Raw genomic sequence first — 17,770 nt, forward strand, 5'->3', positions numbered from 1 at the left:
GAGATGCTAGCTGCAGGTTCCATGGTCAACGGCTCATCAGAGCGTTCTTAAGAGTAATTGACTTCCAGGCATTAAATTTTTACCAGAATGAGCTCACACGGTCTTTGGGGATAGGGAAAGTGCCTCTACCCCCTAGGGCAGCATCTTGGGTGCAGAAAGCCCATAGCAGCCACTGATGGAGGCTTCTCCTGGGAAGAGTGAGAGTGAGGTCCCTGGAGAGGCCGTAGGAAGGATACAGAGTGCTCAGCAGTGGCTAAGGGTTCCTCGCCAACTCTGGGTGGAGCCAGGGACTACACAGCCAGCAGCTCTCAGGCAGAAAGTTGTGCAGTCAAGAGAGATGACAACATAATGGGTAGAAAAGATGGAGGACTCCATCCCTGCCCCTGAACCACTCCTCCCCCAGGGTTCCCACATCCACAGCTTTAAGTCAGTATCCATCTCTGGGTACCACATTCTGGTACCTGTGCAATGAGGAGCTGGGCAAGGTGCCGCCTGCTTTCTAAGAGTGGCGTTCCCTAATGAGGGAGCTCTCCTAATTCTTACATTAACCCCCTTTCCCAAACATGAAGAGCCTGTCTACTCTCTCAGAGAAGCATCTTCCTTTGCTGTGTTTTCCAGGTAGTTGGAAGGCATGGGGGCCTAGCAGCCATCCCTGGAACAGTAGCCAACTTTTCCCTCAGATTTTAACAAAATGAGAGATTCAGAGGCCTGGGGATATGATCATTTAAGGCTAGATTTTAAAAATAAACTCCTTAAGTTGGGTGTGGCATGTAAGCTCGATGTTGGAGCAGTGGGGACAGATAGATCCCAAAGGCAGGCTGGCCAACCGGTCTAGCCCAAATGGTTCCAGGTCCAGCAAATTCTGCCACAAAAAATAAGGCGGAGACCAATATAAGAAGATACCTACACACACACACACACACACACACACACACACACACACACCTTGAAGTCAGACTGCACATGTTTAAACAGTACAATCCAAAGCTGAGTGTGGCGGTACGCATTCATAATCCAGCTCTCAGGAGGCAGAGGACGTGTGAAATAGGGCCATAGTGAAACCTCGTCCAAAAACCAACAAAAAATGTGCAATTTGACAGACTGGACATTTGTCTCTTTATATGTGACGCTGGCACCACAGCCAAGGCAGCGATTATCCACATTTTGGAAAGTTTCCTCACAGAAAATTTTTGCTCCTCTCTTCAACCTGGCCCCCGCCAGGTCATGACTAGTTTGGTTTTTATCGTTCTAGATTAGTTTATTTTTTCTAAATAAACTCACAAAGATGCCTCTTCGTGATACCACTGCCTGGATGGCAGAGTCTATAGCAACAGAATTCTGTTGCCTGAGGCTATAGCTGTAACTCGAGGGTAGTGTGTTTGCCTAACGAACATAACGCCCTGCATTGATCCCTAGCATTGCACAAACTGGGAGTGGTGGTGCACACCTGCAGGCTAGCACTTCTCTCCAGTGTGCACGCACATGCTGTTTACACGACTTTGTAATTGGGCACCCTGTTTCAAAGAGAAGAAATTGGTGACAAAGTTCCCAGGCGCTAAGAGGAAGACACTGCACCCCGGCCCTTCAGCTCCACCAACTCCTTTCTTTTCTGTCTTCTCAAGATCGACAGCGTGAGATCCCGAGCCAGGTGTTTGAACTTGGATCCTAGCATGACCATGTGGCCATGAATAAGTTTCTTACTGATTCTGCATGCCTCAGTTTCCTTTTCTGGATGAAGAAGGCTAAAAGCAGTTTCTAATGGAGCTTCAGAGAAAAGCCAGTGAGGTGTCAGGTGGCGTGATGACCTGGCCCAGAACAAGCTCTCCGTAAATGTTAGCTCTCTCTTCTCGCAGCTGCTTTGATTGCTCCTTGTGTGTGAGGGACAGGATTGCCCACTGAATGACCCCAGAGGTTCTATCCTGGTTGCCAAGCAACAGGCTACCTGAGCTCTAACTCTCCTCTGCCTCCATCAACAGGGAGAGTGTATGGGACTTGAACTTTTCCTAAGGCCTGGGGTGCTTGGGGCCGACATCCCAGGACTCTTCCTGGTCTAAGCTGGCTTCTGAGCCTGGCTGTCTGTAAGGCAAGTGCTTACTCTTGCCCCACAAAACACACAGACGGAAGGGCATGGCTCTGGGTGCTTAGTGGGGGGCTGGAGAATTCCTCAAGCCTAGGAGAAAGATGGAGGCTCATCCTCCCCAGAGATTGCTGTAGCAGGGCAAGCAGCAGGGTAACAGAGGGACCTTAGTGGGGGATGGCTGGGTTGGGGAGACGCCTCAGTCAGTGTAAGGGCATAACCCAGTGTCTTGAACCAAACTGAACCAATTTGGGGGTTTCTTCCTCTCTAATCATGAAAACAAAAGAAATGAAACAAAACCTGGATCTCCCTACTCTCAGTGCCTTGGTATCTTGTTCCTTCGTTTTCCCCCTTAGATATTTATTTATTTATTTGGTGTGTGTAATGTCTGTGCATGCCCTTGGACAAGGGTGCGTGGGGATGCAGAGGTCAGAGGAGGATGTCGAGGAGCAAGAGTCCTGCTCTCTCACTCTGCCGTGTTCCTTTTGACAGGGACTCTCCCTAACCCTGGAGCTAGACCAGTGGCCAGCAAGCAATTGGCGACTCTCCTGTTTCTATCCCAGTGCTGGATTACAGGCAGGGTGCCAGTCCCAGCTTGTCTATAGGTGCTGGATTACAGGCACGGGGCACAATCCCAGCTTGTCTATAGGTGCTGGATTACAGGCAGGTGGACCAATCCCAGCTTGTCTATAGGCGCTGGCGATCCAAACTCGGGGGCCCTCATTCATGTGCAGCAAGTGCTCTTGGAACAGAGCCATCTCTCCAGTCCCATCTTGGGGGTTTATGCTGCCATCTCTCTTGCTACCAGTCCCCAACTCTGTGGGCTCCCAGACTCCTCTTCTAAGGCAGCCAGCGGGTCCCAGAATCACGGTCATACTACATTGCCCCTGTGCCCTCCATGGCTCAAGGTTTCATCCCTACCAGGACCAGTGTCATGCCCACCCTGTCCAGGTCTTTTCTCTGTACTGCTCCAATGCTTTCAATGCTTCCTCGTTACCAACAGGGCTGTAGCTCACTCTGGCATTTGAGTGTCTCCATGAATAGTTTGTGTGTGTGTGTGTGTGTGTTTGTATACAAATGGACGTGTGGTGCACATGGATGTGTGTGCATAGATGCAGAGGTCAGATGTCAACTCATATCCACCCTGGGACTTGCCAAGTGGGGTGGCTGGCAGGTGAAGGCCAGGTATCCTGTGCCTGCTTCCCCAGCACCGGGGTTGCAAGCATGACATACCACACCCGATCTTTTCTCACGAGTTCTCGGGATTGGATTTATATCTTCATGGTCACAGCGAGAACACTTTGCTGACAGCTGTCTCCCCAACACAGCAGTTCCTTCCTGAGGTCCCACCGCCTGTGTTTCCCTAGCTACACTCCGTGTGCAGTCTGTTGGGCGATTCAAACTGCTCATGGATGTAGAGAGCTGCGTGGAGCTGCACCTGATGGCAATGTGTAGAGAGCTGCATGGAGCCGCACCTGATGGTGCTGGCTCCTGCCCTCCGCTATCCCAAAAGCGAGTGCTCTCTGTGATAATCAACTCCTAATATCAACTAGGCCTGACTTATGCTATTATCACACAATGATTGTCAGCTGCTTGTATATGCATGGACCTATGGGCAGTGCCCACCTGGCAATCTGGGGTTGGCGTCCCAGGCCTATTTAAGGGCTGGGAGAGGTTTGCCCAGGTAGAGAGAGGAAGAGAGAGAAGGAGAGAGAGGAGAAAGGAAGAGAGAGAGAGAGAGAGAGAGAGAGAGAGAGAGAGAGAGAAAGAGAAAGAGAAAGAGAAGGAGAAAGATTGCTGTGAATAAGATCTGGAATAAACTGCTTAGCAAGAAGAGCTCCGGTGTTGCGGGTCTTCCTTGCTGGCCGAGGGGGACCGTGGCACATGGATCCTAGCTTCCACGGTGAGGCTGGGGCTGTCTCCTCCACTGCAAACACTCTGCCACACCACCTCAACTTGTCAAAATCCTACCCATCCATCAAGCTCACCCAGCTGTCACTCTCCCCTGAAGCCCTCCTCCATCCACGTCCCGAGAGCAGAGCCGTGCTCGGGTTCCAGCATTTGTTATATTGTCCTGTTTTATCACCATGCGAACACCTGGGTGTTTCTCTTCCTAATTAGCGTAGATGCTCTGGAGGTCAAGGGCCACTGGCTAGCAGCTGTTAAACAAGGTGTGCCGGGCTGGTCCTCAGGACATGACTGTTGACAGGGGGCAATGGGTAGGGGACTTCTACGTCTGTGGAGTTTATTGGCACATTCAGTGGGTCCCCAGCCCGGGGGACAGCATCATTTACACCTGTTTCCAGTACACCACCCCTGGCTTTTTCACAAGGATTATGGGGATTGAACTCACGCCCACACTCTAACTGGCCAAGGTGTCTCCCCAACTCAGCCATCTCTCCCACCATAAAGTCCCTCTGCTACCCTAGTGCTTGCCCGGGGAGAGCCATCTCTGGGGAGGATGAGCCTGCAGCTTTCTCCAAGGCTTGAGGAATTCTCCATTTCCTGCCTTGGGTCTCCTCCTTCAGCCTTCTGGCTGTGGTGGTAGTGCCAGGCTCTCTGGATCACGGAGGGGCACTTAGGAAGAACCAGTTTGGTGTTTGCTGCCACCTAGTGAAGGAAGTGTAGTTCTGCCTCTGGCTAGAGCTGGTTTTACTTTCAGAGGCGGCTCTAGGAACCCATTCCTAGATAGGACCCCTGTGTAAGGGAGATTGGAGCTTCTGCGGAGATGCAATCATATTCAGGATGAAGGGTGCTCTGCAGGGCAACAGCCTGTCCTGGCTGACTGTCCCAGCTCCAGCAGAGAGGCATTCCCTAAGAAGAAAGCCAGCCCGTTTAGAAAACTGGCTGTGTGGGGGAGGGGAAGGGGGTGTTCAACGCTGGGGGTGGGGGGGGGAGGCAGAGACATACATGACCTCCTAGCCCAGGCCAAGACGCTGACTCCAACTGACAACTTGCGAAGGGAAAATTAGTTTTTCCAACAGCATCTCACTGGGTCTATAAACTACACTTAAGGTCAGGCCCCATGCTGCGCAATAAACACCAACACAAAACAAACTCAGGAGTATTTTGGTAGGTTTTTCTTTGTATTATATTGTTTTATTGGGGGATTTTTTTTAAATCTTACTGGTCTTTTGCATGTATATTTTTATATTGGCATATTATTTGTGTTTTAATCAATAAAGCTTGCCTGAAGATCAGTGCAAAGCAGCCACACCAGTCAGCCATCCAGGTCAGGCAGTGGTTGTACACAGCTGTAATCCCAGCAGCCACACTAGTTGCCATTGAGACTGAGCAGTGGTGGTGCATGCCTTTAATCCCTGCACTAGAGAGGAAGATAAAACGTGAGACTGAACTCTCACACTCAGTCTCATTCTGAGGATTCGTGGAAACAGGATCTTCATTCCGGTTTGAGGTAAAGATAAGAGCTAGTGTGTAGTGATAGTTCATTTATATTTTAATCAATAAAGCTTGCCTGAAGATCAGAGAGTAAAACAGCCCCACTGGTCAGCCTTACAGACCAGGCAGTGGTGACACCTTTAATCCCAGTAGCCACAGTAGTTGCCATAGAAACCAGGTGGTAGTGGTGCACGCCTTTAATCCCAGCCCTAGACAGGAATATAAGACGGGAAGAGACAGCTCTCACACACAGTCTCATTCTGAGATTCCGGCAGGCAAGGTCGCTATTTCAGACTGAGGTTGAGGTAAGAGCCAGTGGCTGGCTGCTTTGCTTTTCGGATCTTCAGGTTAAATCCCAATATTTGTCTCTGAGTTTTTATTACATATGCTACGTATTTTGGTTTCCAATTTGTGTCTTTATGAGTTCTCTGTATGTACGTATGTGCACACACATGTGCATGAATGTGTCTGTGTCTCTTTCCATGTTTCATTTTTATTTTTTGTGGCTTTTTCTTTTTTTTTTTATTCAATTCTCTTTCTTGCCTGTTTTCTAAAAGGAGAAGGAGAAAGGTGTGGGGTTGGATGGGCGAGAAGGTGGTGAGACAGGGAAGGGGAAACTGTGATCAGAATGTATTGTATGAAAAAGAATTCTTTTTAATTGAAAAGAGAAACCTTGGTAGGGATGTACAAGGTCCCACTCTCAGAGGCACTGTCTAATCTGCTCCATCATTTACCAACCTGGACCCTGCAGAGAACTCGACCATGACTTTAGTGACTGCCGCAAGGTCTCTACAGTCCTGCATGGGAAGCCCCGGGACTCATCTCACGAGATTCCTGGTCCCACAAGCACCTCCTTCTTCTTCCTATCAGGATTCCAAGGCTTCAAGGTTCTGCTCTCAGTTGTGATCAACACCACGACCAAAGACAACTTGAGGGAGTTCAGGGTCAGCTTCTGCCACCAGGTAACAGGCCATTACTGACGGAAGTCAAGGCAGGAACCCGGAGGCAGGAACTGAGACCACGGAAGAATGCTGTTCGCTGGCTTACCCTCTGGCTCACACTTGACTTTCTTTTTATACAGCCAGGCCCACCTGCCAAGGGCCTGGCTACCTGCAGTGGGCTGGGCCCTCCCAAATCAATCTTCATCACGACATTTCCTCACAAACCTGACCAAAGATCCTCTGACTAAGACAATTCTTCAATCTTCCCTCTTCCCAAGTTACTCTAGGTAACTATAAAACTAACTGGCACTCCCTGTCCCTGTGGGTGCTGGGAATACAGGGGGCTTGCCACACCTACATGACTGATAGTTCCTGCAGTGCCGGGGATCAATCTCGGGTCCTCATGGCTGCCCAGCATCCAAGTTCCCAACTGACCCATCCCTGGTCCTGGCTCTAACTCTGTAGGGACTTTCAGCAGAATCAGCCAGACTACTTTGTTGGTTCCATGGTGGCTGCAGCCAGTTCGGGCTAGCTCTTAAGCCTTTCAGACATACATTTCTTTCCAGTTCCTCATCCAGTAACTTCTGTGTTTGTGTCTTGGAACCAGTCATGGTGGGAACATTCGCATCACAGAAATCTGTGACTGCCGGGATCAGCCCACTGCTAACATCTTGCTGACAGATGCCTGGTTCCAGGCCATATTAAACCACAGTTCGCACAACCGACAACAAGAGGGACATTTCAGCCCACTGTCCCAAAGAAACACAAGCTGGGCATTTCGTTTTTCTATTTATTTGTTAAACGCCTGGGACAGAGATCAGAGCTTCTGAAGACGGTGCTAACTGACATATCAGGGTCATGCTTCAGGTTTGAGCTATACACCCATAACACCTAGTGCTGGTAGAGACAGCTGCAACACTAGTGCTGGTAGAGACAGCTGCGAAAAAGCTATTTGCTTATTGCAGGTTCTGACTTCTCACTTAGCATGCAAAAGAGACATGAAACATTAAACACATTGGGAAGTGTACCGAGAACACAGCCTAAGATTTTCATGAAATTTTCCTCCTTCTCATTCTTTTATATTTACATAATTTAGACTGTATTTCAAGTCTACCATTCCTGTGGACATCCTTTGCGGCCCCTCCCAATGTCTTCATTAAATTAGTCCCAGTGGCTCACAGGTAACCTTATTGTAAAACCCTTCGAGCATCATTTTTAAATGAACTCTAATATATTACCTTTTAGCAGAGAAAAAAATTAAATGGCTTATTCAGTGAACCCACTGCTTGTTCGTACACCGAGCTATGGAGCTTGGGAGCTGGGAGAAGGGAGGGAGGCTGAGCTGTGAGACTGTGAGGCAGGGAAGGGGGTGAGGGCTCAGTCATAGTGAACCTTGACCTTGGCCATATCCAAGCTAGACAAGTCTCCGTTGCACAATTTTTGGTGGGATGGGCTTGACCTGTCTTGCAGCTTCAACCTGACCACCTTCTGCATGTGTTTTCGGTAAGCCCTTTGGATGACGGCAGCACACAGCTCCTCCTCCTTCCTCTTGGTGGTGGTGACGATGGGCTCATACAACTTTCTGAAAGGATTGGCTTCCATAAACTTCTCCTCCATCATTGCTTTCATGGTATCTAAGCCACTGGAGTTCCCGAGCACCCGAGTGGTGAAGGCAAAGAGAACGTCCATGCAGTGGAGCCGATCGCCCGTCACCATGGGCAAGTCCATCACTAGAAACTGAAACTTGTTAGGCTTGGCCACCCTCAACGGCTCCGGCAGGGCGTCTGCAAAGTCAGAGAGAGCCGAGTACTGGATGAACTGGGTTGCTTCAGGGTCAAACTTCTCCCAGATCTCATAGAAGATATCAAAGTCATCTTCACCCAGAGGGTCCTCGCTTTCCTCCGTGGCCGTATTGAAGTTCTCCAGGATCACGGCGATGTACATGTTGACCACGATGAGGAAGGAGATGATGATGTAACTGACAAAATAGATTATGGCTATCCGTGGCTGCTGGCAGTCTTGGGAGGAGTTGGAGCCTTTTGAAACCATCATTGGGCTGAGGAGAGCATCCCAGCCGGCAGAAGTGGTCACCTGGAAGAGACAGAGCATGCTGCCCGAAAACGTTTCAAAGTTGAAGATGTCATCGATCCCGGAGCCCTTCTCCACTTTGGAGAAACAGTTCATCCCGAAGATGGCGTAAATGAACATGACCAGAAAGAGCAGCAGGCCGATGTTGAAGAGAGAGGGGAGAGACATCATCAGAGCAAAGAGGAGCGTCCTGATGCCGCGCGCCGCCCGAACCAGTCGGAGGATTCGGCCAATCCGCGCCAAGCGGACGATTCTGAAGAGTGTGGGTGGGAAAGGAATGTCGCTGTTCTCCAAGCCAGAAACCAGGGTACCTAGAGAGGGAGGACCAGTGAATTCCCAGCATGTGCTCCACTTTGGAACCCAGCTAGATTTCCACCTCAGAATCCTACTGGGCCCAACATGTTATTCACACTTTGTCATTTATACACAAAACTAAGAAATGTCCACCTGTGCTTTAATCTGAAAAATAATCTCTAAGGGAGATACATTTTTAGATGGGACTTTTGATAGGGGATGGGATGCATGTGCCATTGAAGGTAAGTAAGAAAACTATGGCAGCTTATAAAGGGTTATTATCTACGCTGCATTTTCTTTTTAACTACCCATGGGGCAACGCCTACCATGGTTTTCCCTATTTACTGAATGCGGATAGAAAACAGGCTTTTTTGAGACTGCACGGAGACATTCCTACTGAAGTTTGGCTTAAGCCTTGATTGAGTTACAGGGGGAAATTGTGGGATCTGAGAGACCCAAGTTTCATAGCAGGGAACATGTGCTCATTTGTCTGGGGTTCCAGTACAGCCTTTTGCATGCGAGGACAGCCTAACTTCTGGGAGCAGGCTGCGGGGAGGTAGCAGCTCTGGGATGTTGCCTGCTGAACTCTCCTGTTTGATGGTCTGCTCACCCCAAGGACCGCTGAGGTGACCAGACTCACAAAGCTCATACGCCAAGTTGAGAAACATGTCCTCTGTTGTGGACACCCCAGAAATGGAGTGAGTCCCAAACAGAGCTTTGCTCAAGCTGATGAATATTTGGGTCTAAAATGTCACCCTGTTCTCGCCGTGCCTGCTCAGCAGGCAAGAGCTAAGGGGCACTAAGGAGTTTACATTTTGGCCCAAATATTATAGAATGGCTGGAACATGCTTGCCTTGTGTAGACATGGTTTTCCCCTTGCTCTGAGGTCATTAGGAATCATGACAGTGAAATGTTTCTGCCAGTCTCCTGATGACTACAGAGGACTCGCTGCTGTACCTCATCATCTGTGCATATAAATACTATGCTGATTGAGCAGATAATCCTAACAAAGTAAGATGGCGCCAGCCCAGCCTCACGGGCCCTTTGAGTAAAGCTTGGCCTTAAATACTTCCTGGACTCATCAGGCCTAAATGAATCTGTCCTTTCTCTGAGGAGTTTTTTGGTTTTTTATGAACCACATGACTTGGTATTCGAACTCAAATGAGTGAGTCCTGCCCCTCAATCGGCCTGCTCCCTCCTAGAGAGAGGCTCACTTCTACTCACTCCTCTTACATCTCTGTGAGCCCAGGAAGGAGTCTGGGGACTGTGGGGGCCAGATGTTGACCGTGGACACATAAAGGTCCATGGACTCCTGCCTGCCCACACGAGGGAACCAATTTGGCTTCATGTGAAGATTATGTTCTCTGTGGGAGCAAAACTCCTAGTAGCATGTGTGACTTCAGTCCCTTAGGAGCTATTGGAAGGATCCCAGAGATATTTCTAGAAGCTGCACAATGCCCAGCACGCCGTGGAAGGGACAAGAGAATAATGACCCCTGTGCATGTGGACAGAAGGGCTCATGCCACTCCCTTTGTGTATGGGTGCTGGGGGCAGGGGGTCAGGCTCGTGTGATCACCACTGTCTAACTTCTAATAATGTCAGTTCCACCAGAACTTGTGATTGGGACTGAATAATAAAGATCGTAAGTCTATTTTGCTGCCAACACCTGGGTCTATTTAAACTATCTACATAAACCTCTCGGCTTTGAACCCAGGCAGACCCCGACACGATCTGCATTATTTGCAGCAAGAGAAACCAAGCACTCAGATCTAAACCCTGTGATGCAGCCTTTTCAAGACAGGATTGAGGCACCATTTGTAAAATCAGTTCTCCTTGTCTTTGTGGCTTTCTGAACTATGAGGAAGCCTCGTGGGCCCTGCTACTTAAGGTAAAAGGTGAAATTAAGTCATATGTAGCTCACGCCTAGAATCTGAGCACTTGGGAGGCTGGCGTAGGAGGGTTCAATGAGTTCGAGGCCAGCCTGAGCTATGTGATAAATTCCATGTCAACCTGGACTAGAGTGAGACTCTATACTCCTCAAGCAAAAGAGAAAAAGAAAAAAATCAAATTAATGTATTACTTAAAATTGAACTTTGGAGACCCAAATAAACTCTAATGACTTAGCCACATGAAATACACTTAACATGCACACGGATGACTTGGTTCTCAGCACTGGGGGTAAAAAAGAAAGAGGGTGGGGAAATGGCCCAGAGATTAAGAGCATGAACTACTGCTGTTCCCCTGAGCTTGGTCACCAGCACCCACATCAGGGGTTTCCAACAACCCGCCACTCCGGCTCCAGAGATAGTCAATGTCTTTGGCCTGGGTCTCCTTGGTCACCTATACACATAATTTCTAAAAGATTTAAAAAAATTCCAAAAAAAAGTAAAAAAGAAAAGAAAACCAAAAAAAGAGAATCAAGTATAGGATAATAATTATCTTTCTTCCATTGAGATTTATGGTTTATGGAGCATTCTGTGGTTATGAAAAATCCACTGGGTGTAGAATGAGGCTTGCTGGTGGGTGAGGCACGCACAGCAGCCCGTGCCCTGGCTCCTACACACAGCATTTGGGATGGAGAATAGGGACTGCTTATCATGTGAGGCAGTCTTGACTCCTGAGGAGGAGGCAAAGGAGCCCATGCAACACCCTGTGGTCCGACAGCTGCTCTGGTACCCTTGTGGGTCCTGAACACAGGCACCATCATCAGTACTAATGGCCAAACTCCTAAAACCAAAAACTGTCCCCTGGGCTCACTGTGGCACAGTCAAACTCCTAAAACCACCCCCCCCCCCGGGCTCACTGTGGCACAGAAGAGGAAGCATCCCAGTTCAGCCACCTGAGATGTCAGGAACCACTGTAATAGCTGTTAGTGGGGAGACTTTGCTCCCCCCCCGCTGCCTGTGGCACTCCTCACCAGGCACACCTTCCATACCGCTCCCCACCCCTTTCCCCAGACTCTACATTAAGCCTCATCTGTCGCTCTGTAGAGAAACTTGACACACTCCTAAATGTTCATCTTTAAGGTTTACTTCTGCCTTGCCATGGAAAGTCCTGGCTACTGATTTTACTTACTAATGATAGAAAGAACCACGACCACACAATCAAATAAATTCCAGCCATTGGTGAAGTAGTATTGCCTCAAAGCAAAGATTTTGATGAGACACTCTACGGTAAAGATGGCCACAAAGGCTATGTTGAGAATATCAAAGATTTTCTTCACTTGCTGGTCCTGGCCTTCAGATTCAGCCATCATGATAATCATATTTAGGACAATAAGACCCAGAATGATGATGTCAAAGACCTGGCTTGTGACCAGGTCGAACACAAAGGCTTGACATTTGTTCTGAGGAGGAAAAAGAAAGAAGATAATTACGTCATTAAAACAACAAAAGTTGTTTTCTCTTACAATGAAGGTGGCCCCTTGAAATATACATAGACCCCTTTCAAAGGACAAGAAATTCTTATAGGCTCCCATTTTGCTTTGCTTCAAATTTAACTGGGTGACTGTTTTTATGTGCTTATGTTTTACTTTTAAATCTACCTTAAAACAAAAACATAAATCAAAAATATCCTCAGTATCAAGACAACTTTGGTGGTGTGTGATGGACGGTGGTGTGATAGATGGAGGTGTGATGGATGGAGGTGTGATGGATGGTGGTGTGATGGGCAATGGTGTGATAGATGGTGGTATGATGGGCTGTGGTATGATGGATGGTGATGTGATGGACGGGACAGTGGTGTGATGGACTGTGGTGTGATGGGTGGTGGTGTGATGGGAGTGGTGAGGGGGCTGAGGTAAAGCAGCTCATGTAGACTTCAACAATATAAAGATGAGCCTCTATGTCTGTATCTGCATTTACTCAAGAGAAGAACACAGAGAACATCTACTTTTCTTGGACAAAATGGAACAGACAATTTCAAGGCTCCATTTGTCCATTCTGAATAATTAGAACTTCAGCAAAACTCTGCATTAAAGCAGTTCTCTGCATTAAAGTCAGTTGTTGATTCTGGTTGGAATAAGCTAGAATAACAGCATCCCAGCCTAACAATTACTAAAGATGGAGAACTGATTACTTCATAGGATGACTGGGAGTGACATTAAATATTGGCTCCTTTTTTTTAAGTTTTAAATTTTTTAAGATTTATTTTTGCTGGATGTAGGGATGTATGCCTTTAATCCCAAGTACTTGAGAAACAGGAAGAAGGGTCTCTGTGAATTCAAGGTAACCTGGTGTATATAATGAATTCCAGGCCAGCCAGAGCTACATAGAGAGACCTGTGTCAAAAGAAAATTAATATATTGTCTAGGTTCTTCATAATGAAATAATGAATATGCATATCTAATTTTCTTAAGGACTTGGGTGCCTCTTATTTTTTTGTTTTTTGGGTTTTTTTTTTTTTTAAGTTCTAAGATAGCACGTGTAAATTTTTTAAAGATCCTGGAGGCCTGGAGAGAAGTCTAAGCAGTTAAGAATGTATGCTACTGTTACAGAGGACCAGAGTTCAGTTCCTAAGCATGCCTATCAGGTGGCTTACAACTGCCTGTAACTTCTGCTCTGGGGATCTGATGCCCTCTTCTGGCCTCTGTAAGCGCTGCACTCACATGAACTACACACTTCCACAAATAATTTAAAAACAACAAGAAGAATACTTCCTTTAAAAATTAACAGGGGACTTTTTTTAAAGAAACCTGTGCCCCTTGCAGTCTTGCATCCTGCATGTGTATTTAGTAGCGGTTGCTCTCACCAGTGGTCTTGGGATGGGTTTTTGAGGTTTTTTGGTTCCTAACTTTTTCATTGCGTTATAGTATTTCTTCTGTTCTTCTGTCATAAAAATGTCTTGGCCACCTAAGTGCATGGAGAAATCAACAGCTAGTTAGTCACCACCAGCCATTTTACAAATCAAGTACTGAATTTTTAGAAATAATTGTAAAGTTACATGTCATTTTCATCAATAGTTCCTATTCCAAAGGGAGCTGAAAGAATATGGACCAGGGACCAGAAGGAAAATTGATTTTAGAGTAAGAGATGAAAAAGGCAGTTGTGAACTACTCAAGTGAGGTGCTGGACCCAAACTCTGGTCCTCTGCAAGAGCTGTGCATGTTCTTAGCCTCTGAGCCATCTCTCCAGCTCCCTCCCTGTAGAACTTTTAATGTTTCATCATCTCCTGTGCTCTTGAGACCAATTTTCTCAGTGTAGAAAAGAGAACGAAAGATATCAGAAGAGAGGGGAATGAACCATTAGACACCTGTTCCTACATCTGTGTTTCCTTGTAGCTTTGAACTTGGAGTGGCTCTCTCTCTCTCTCTCTCTCTCTCTCTCTCTCTCTCTCTCTCTCTTTCTTTCTCTCTGGAAAAGCCTAGAAACATGACAGTGTCTATCTATACCAGACTGTGGTTTTGAAAAGCCCCAGCACTTATTAGTAAATGAACCAAAGGCAGACAGAGAAAAAGAGGGTCCAACTTAAGCCTGGATCTTCCTGTCACTCCATATATAAAAATGCTGCCAGGTAGGAGAGTCTGGTTTTATTTCAATCCTGATTTGGACCCAAAACTTTAATATAAAGAAACAAAAAAGATAAAAATTAATAAATATTTCAGGAAAATTAAAGGTAGCTGTGAATACTTATGTTTAAAAAAAAAAAGTCAGTGATCTCAGGTGAAGAACTTAATGATGTGTCTGCCCAAAGGACTTAGCAACAGCCTGAAACGCAACAATAATGATCTGAATTAAGACAGAGCTCAAATACCATATTTGAGCAGAATCCAGATCCTGTGCCCTTAGCTTTGAGAAGGCTGCTCTTGAGCAGATCAGAACAGCGGCCGTGAACAGCCTTCTCCATGAGAATCACATCCCTCAAAACCTTGGCAGAACTGGGCGAGACAGCCCAGCTGGGCCAGCATGCACACTTATCTTTTTCTGCTGCTGATTGAAGTTGTCGATAATAACGCCGATAAAGAGGTTCAGGGTGAAGAAGGAGCCAAAGATGATAAAAACCACGAAGTAAAGATATGCAAAGCTGTTCGCCTCAAAGCCCGGCTGCTCATCTTTCTGTTGGGGACATTTTAATGAGAGAACAACAATTACTGAAGAAAATTCAAGCTGCCCTAGCCGCCTTGTCTGAAGACCAGAGTGGATTGCCCCAACAAGTTAGGCCAAGTAGCATCGTGCCGGCAGCTGTGAACCACTGGGTGCCCCTTCTCTGGAGCCCTTGCTTAGCTCAAGGTGCACACGGTGGAGAGATGGGAGGCAGGAGGCTAGGTCTTTTCTCTCAAACAGTAAGAAATATTAAAGGAGGAGAACAACGTGGTGGCATTTATCTTTGAAAGTCTGAATGTCCGCGTGGATACGCCATTGAGGATGAGGCTATCACGGGACACACCCACCTCAGGAAGAGGTGACCGGGCTTCACAGTTGTTCTACGACTCCCAGATGTCAACATTCTGCCTGTGGCTGGTACCATGAGTTACCAGCACCTGGCACACTTTTTGACAAGTAGATTCTTGAGACACATGAATGGACCATGAATAGTGAGGGAATGAGCTCCTATGTGGTCACTAGTTGATGACAGACATGTTTGCCCAGCTCAGGGCACACTTCAGACCACTCAAGATCCTTCTCAGCCCGGGGTCTCACTCACCACCCACTCATTCTGTCTGTCTGTCTGTACATCTATCTATGTATTTTAAGTACATGTGTGTTATGCATGCATATGTATATGTTTGTTCACATGTGTTGTGAATGTGCTTTTAAATCTTATTTGTGTGTGTGTGTGTGTACAAGTACTCCATAGTCTATGTTATGGAGACAGGAAAACTTGCAGGAGTTGGTTCTCTCCTTCTACCATGTGGGTCAGACGGATCAAACTCAGGTTGTCAGGCTTGATGGCAAACTACCCGCTGAGCCATCTTTCTTGCCTCGCTACCTTAGACAGAGTCTCTCATCTGAACCCAGAGCTCACCGGAATAGATAGTCTAGCTGGCCCACTTGCACCTGGGATCCCATCTCCACCTGCCAAGTCCTAGAATTACAGGCAGGGAATGTTGCCATGCCAACTCAGCATCTATGTGGATTCTGGGGACGCGAACCCTGGTCTTCACTCATGCACACACATCATACACACGTACACAAACAATAAACTTAAAAAAATAAACATTTCAATTGTATATGTGGCATATGTAATTATGAGACATAAATATTACAATAAATTGTAACATTACAGTTAAGTATCTACTGCTAACTTTGGCTTTCTAGGAACAAGACTATTAACGTACTGAGAATTATGCTAATTGATTTATTGCTGTGTGCTATCACCATAAAAATGCTAGTCTGTGGAGCTACAATGAAGCATTAGCCGTGAAGATTCTCCCTCCTCGGTGCTGCAGCTCTCCTGCTCCCAGACCTCCTGTCTGGAGCCCCTGCTACATCTCAGGCATCAACTCTGTCAACTCCCCAATACAGCAACCACACTGCGTCATGATGAGAAACTAAGAAAACTTCCCCCATTGGCTCCTTCCTTGACTCAACCATCTGCTCACTGCCAGCTTCGAGTACCTCCCTTCCCACCCTTCAGCTGAACCAAATGAGGAAAGGGAAACAGATTAGATTGCCAAGTGCACTTTCAACTTTGGGGCCCAATGCTCACTTCCTCTTTCCCTGAAATTCCACCTTTACTTTCCAAAGAGCCTAAAGCCATGAGAAGTTACTCCCTTGCTCTATTTAGTCCGTATCATAATGCTTCCCCATGGTTGAGACAAGCAGACTTTGAAGAGTGGTTTCCTCCTCTCCATCACCTGGGAATGAGCTAGAGGGAGGTTGGGGTACCTCGCTATGATGATTGGTCTCTGTCTACGTGACACAAGCTAACGTCACCTAGGAAGAGGGAACCTCAACTGACAATTCCTTCTGCCAGATTGGTCTGAGGGAAAGCCAATAGGGCATTTTTTAAATCCCTAGATGATGCAGGAGGACCTTTCCCTAGGCAAGTGGACGCAAGTTGTGTAAGGAATGTCGATGAGCAAACCCAAGGACGTGTGCTTGCTAGTTTTATGTCAACTCGACACAAGCTAGAGTCACTGGCAAGAAGGAATGTTCAACTGAGGAGATGTTTTCATAAGATGGAGTTGTAGGCAAACCGGTAGGGACACCACCCATTGTGGGCGGGGCCACCCCTGGGCTGGGGCAGGGTGTTCCTGGGTGCTCTAAGAAAGCAAGCTGACATGAGTTCCCCTCTTTGCTTCTCCCTTCAATGGATTGTGATATACAAGCCAAACAAACCATTTCCTCCCCAAGTTGCTTTCCACAGAGTTTCATTAGAGCGATGGTAACCCTAAGAAGGACAGGAAGTAAGCCAGCTCTTCTCTGGGGTCTCTGCTTCAATTCATACATCCAGGTTCCTACCTGGAGTTCCTGCCCTGGTTTCTCTCAATGATGGCCTATAACCTATAAATTGAAACAAACAAACAAAAAATTTCCCTACACCTCCCCCCACGTTGATTTGGCCAGTGTCTTATAACAGAAAGAGAAATCAAGCTAGGACACAGCTTGTTCCAGCCCCTCTCCTGAATGACCGTTTTCCATTTCTTCTCTTGCCATGCAGAGCAAAGGTTGGGCATTACAGAATTCGAGGGTGTCAGACCCAGCAGAATACATTAGAGCTCTTTTATCAGCCAATGTCTATACCATCATTTTGCCTCAAGAAGGACAGGATAGAGGATCTGGGAGGATAAAGCTGTCATGCAGGGAGTCTGGGGATGTCTGGGTACTCGCAATGTCTCAGGTTTGAGCTTAACATTCTGGAGCCTAGTGCGACACCGACTCACCCCTCTGGAGTCCACAGCAGCGTTCATAATGTCCAGCCAGCCCTTATACGTTGCCTGAAACAGAAGTAGAAAAACACAGACACAGCTGTAGACTTTTTTCATCAACCAATGCGTGTCATGCCCAAGCTTGCCAAGCCCTATGGGCCT

General features: G+C 47.1%; 1 protein-coding gene across 1 annotated transcript in view; it reads right to left on the bottom strand.

Moving 5' to 3' along the window:
- Positions 1 to 7,794: 7,794 nt before the first annotated feature.
- Scn11a (sodium voltage-gated channel alpha subunit 11) overlaps positions 7,795 to 17,770 on the bottom strand; it is a 65,190-nt gene continuing 55,214 nt past the window's right edge. The window contains exons 22-26 of the mRNA XM_057766558.1: positions 17,624 to 17,677; positions 14,711 to 14,852; positions 13,549 to 13,649; positions 11,875 to 12,145; positions 7,795 to 8,816 (exon numbers count right to left, since the gene is read on the bottom strand). Of these exons, the coding sequence (XP_057622541.1) occupies positions 7,795 to 8,816; positions 11,875 to 12,145; positions 13,549 to 13,649; positions 14,711 to 14,852; positions 17,624 to 17,677 (1,590 nt within the window). The remainder of the gene's footprint in view (positions 8,817 to 11,874; positions 12,146 to 13,548; positions 13,650 to 14,710; positions 14,853 to 17,623; positions 17,678 to 17,770) is intronic.

This window comes from Chionomys nivalis, chromosome 4 (genome assembly GCF_950005125.1).
Source record: "Chionomys nivalis chromosome 4, mChiNiv1.1, whole genome shotgun sequence".
Classification (NCBI taxonomy): Eukaryota; Metazoa; Chordata; class Mammalia; order Rodentia; family Cricetidae; genus Chionomys; species Chionomys nivalis.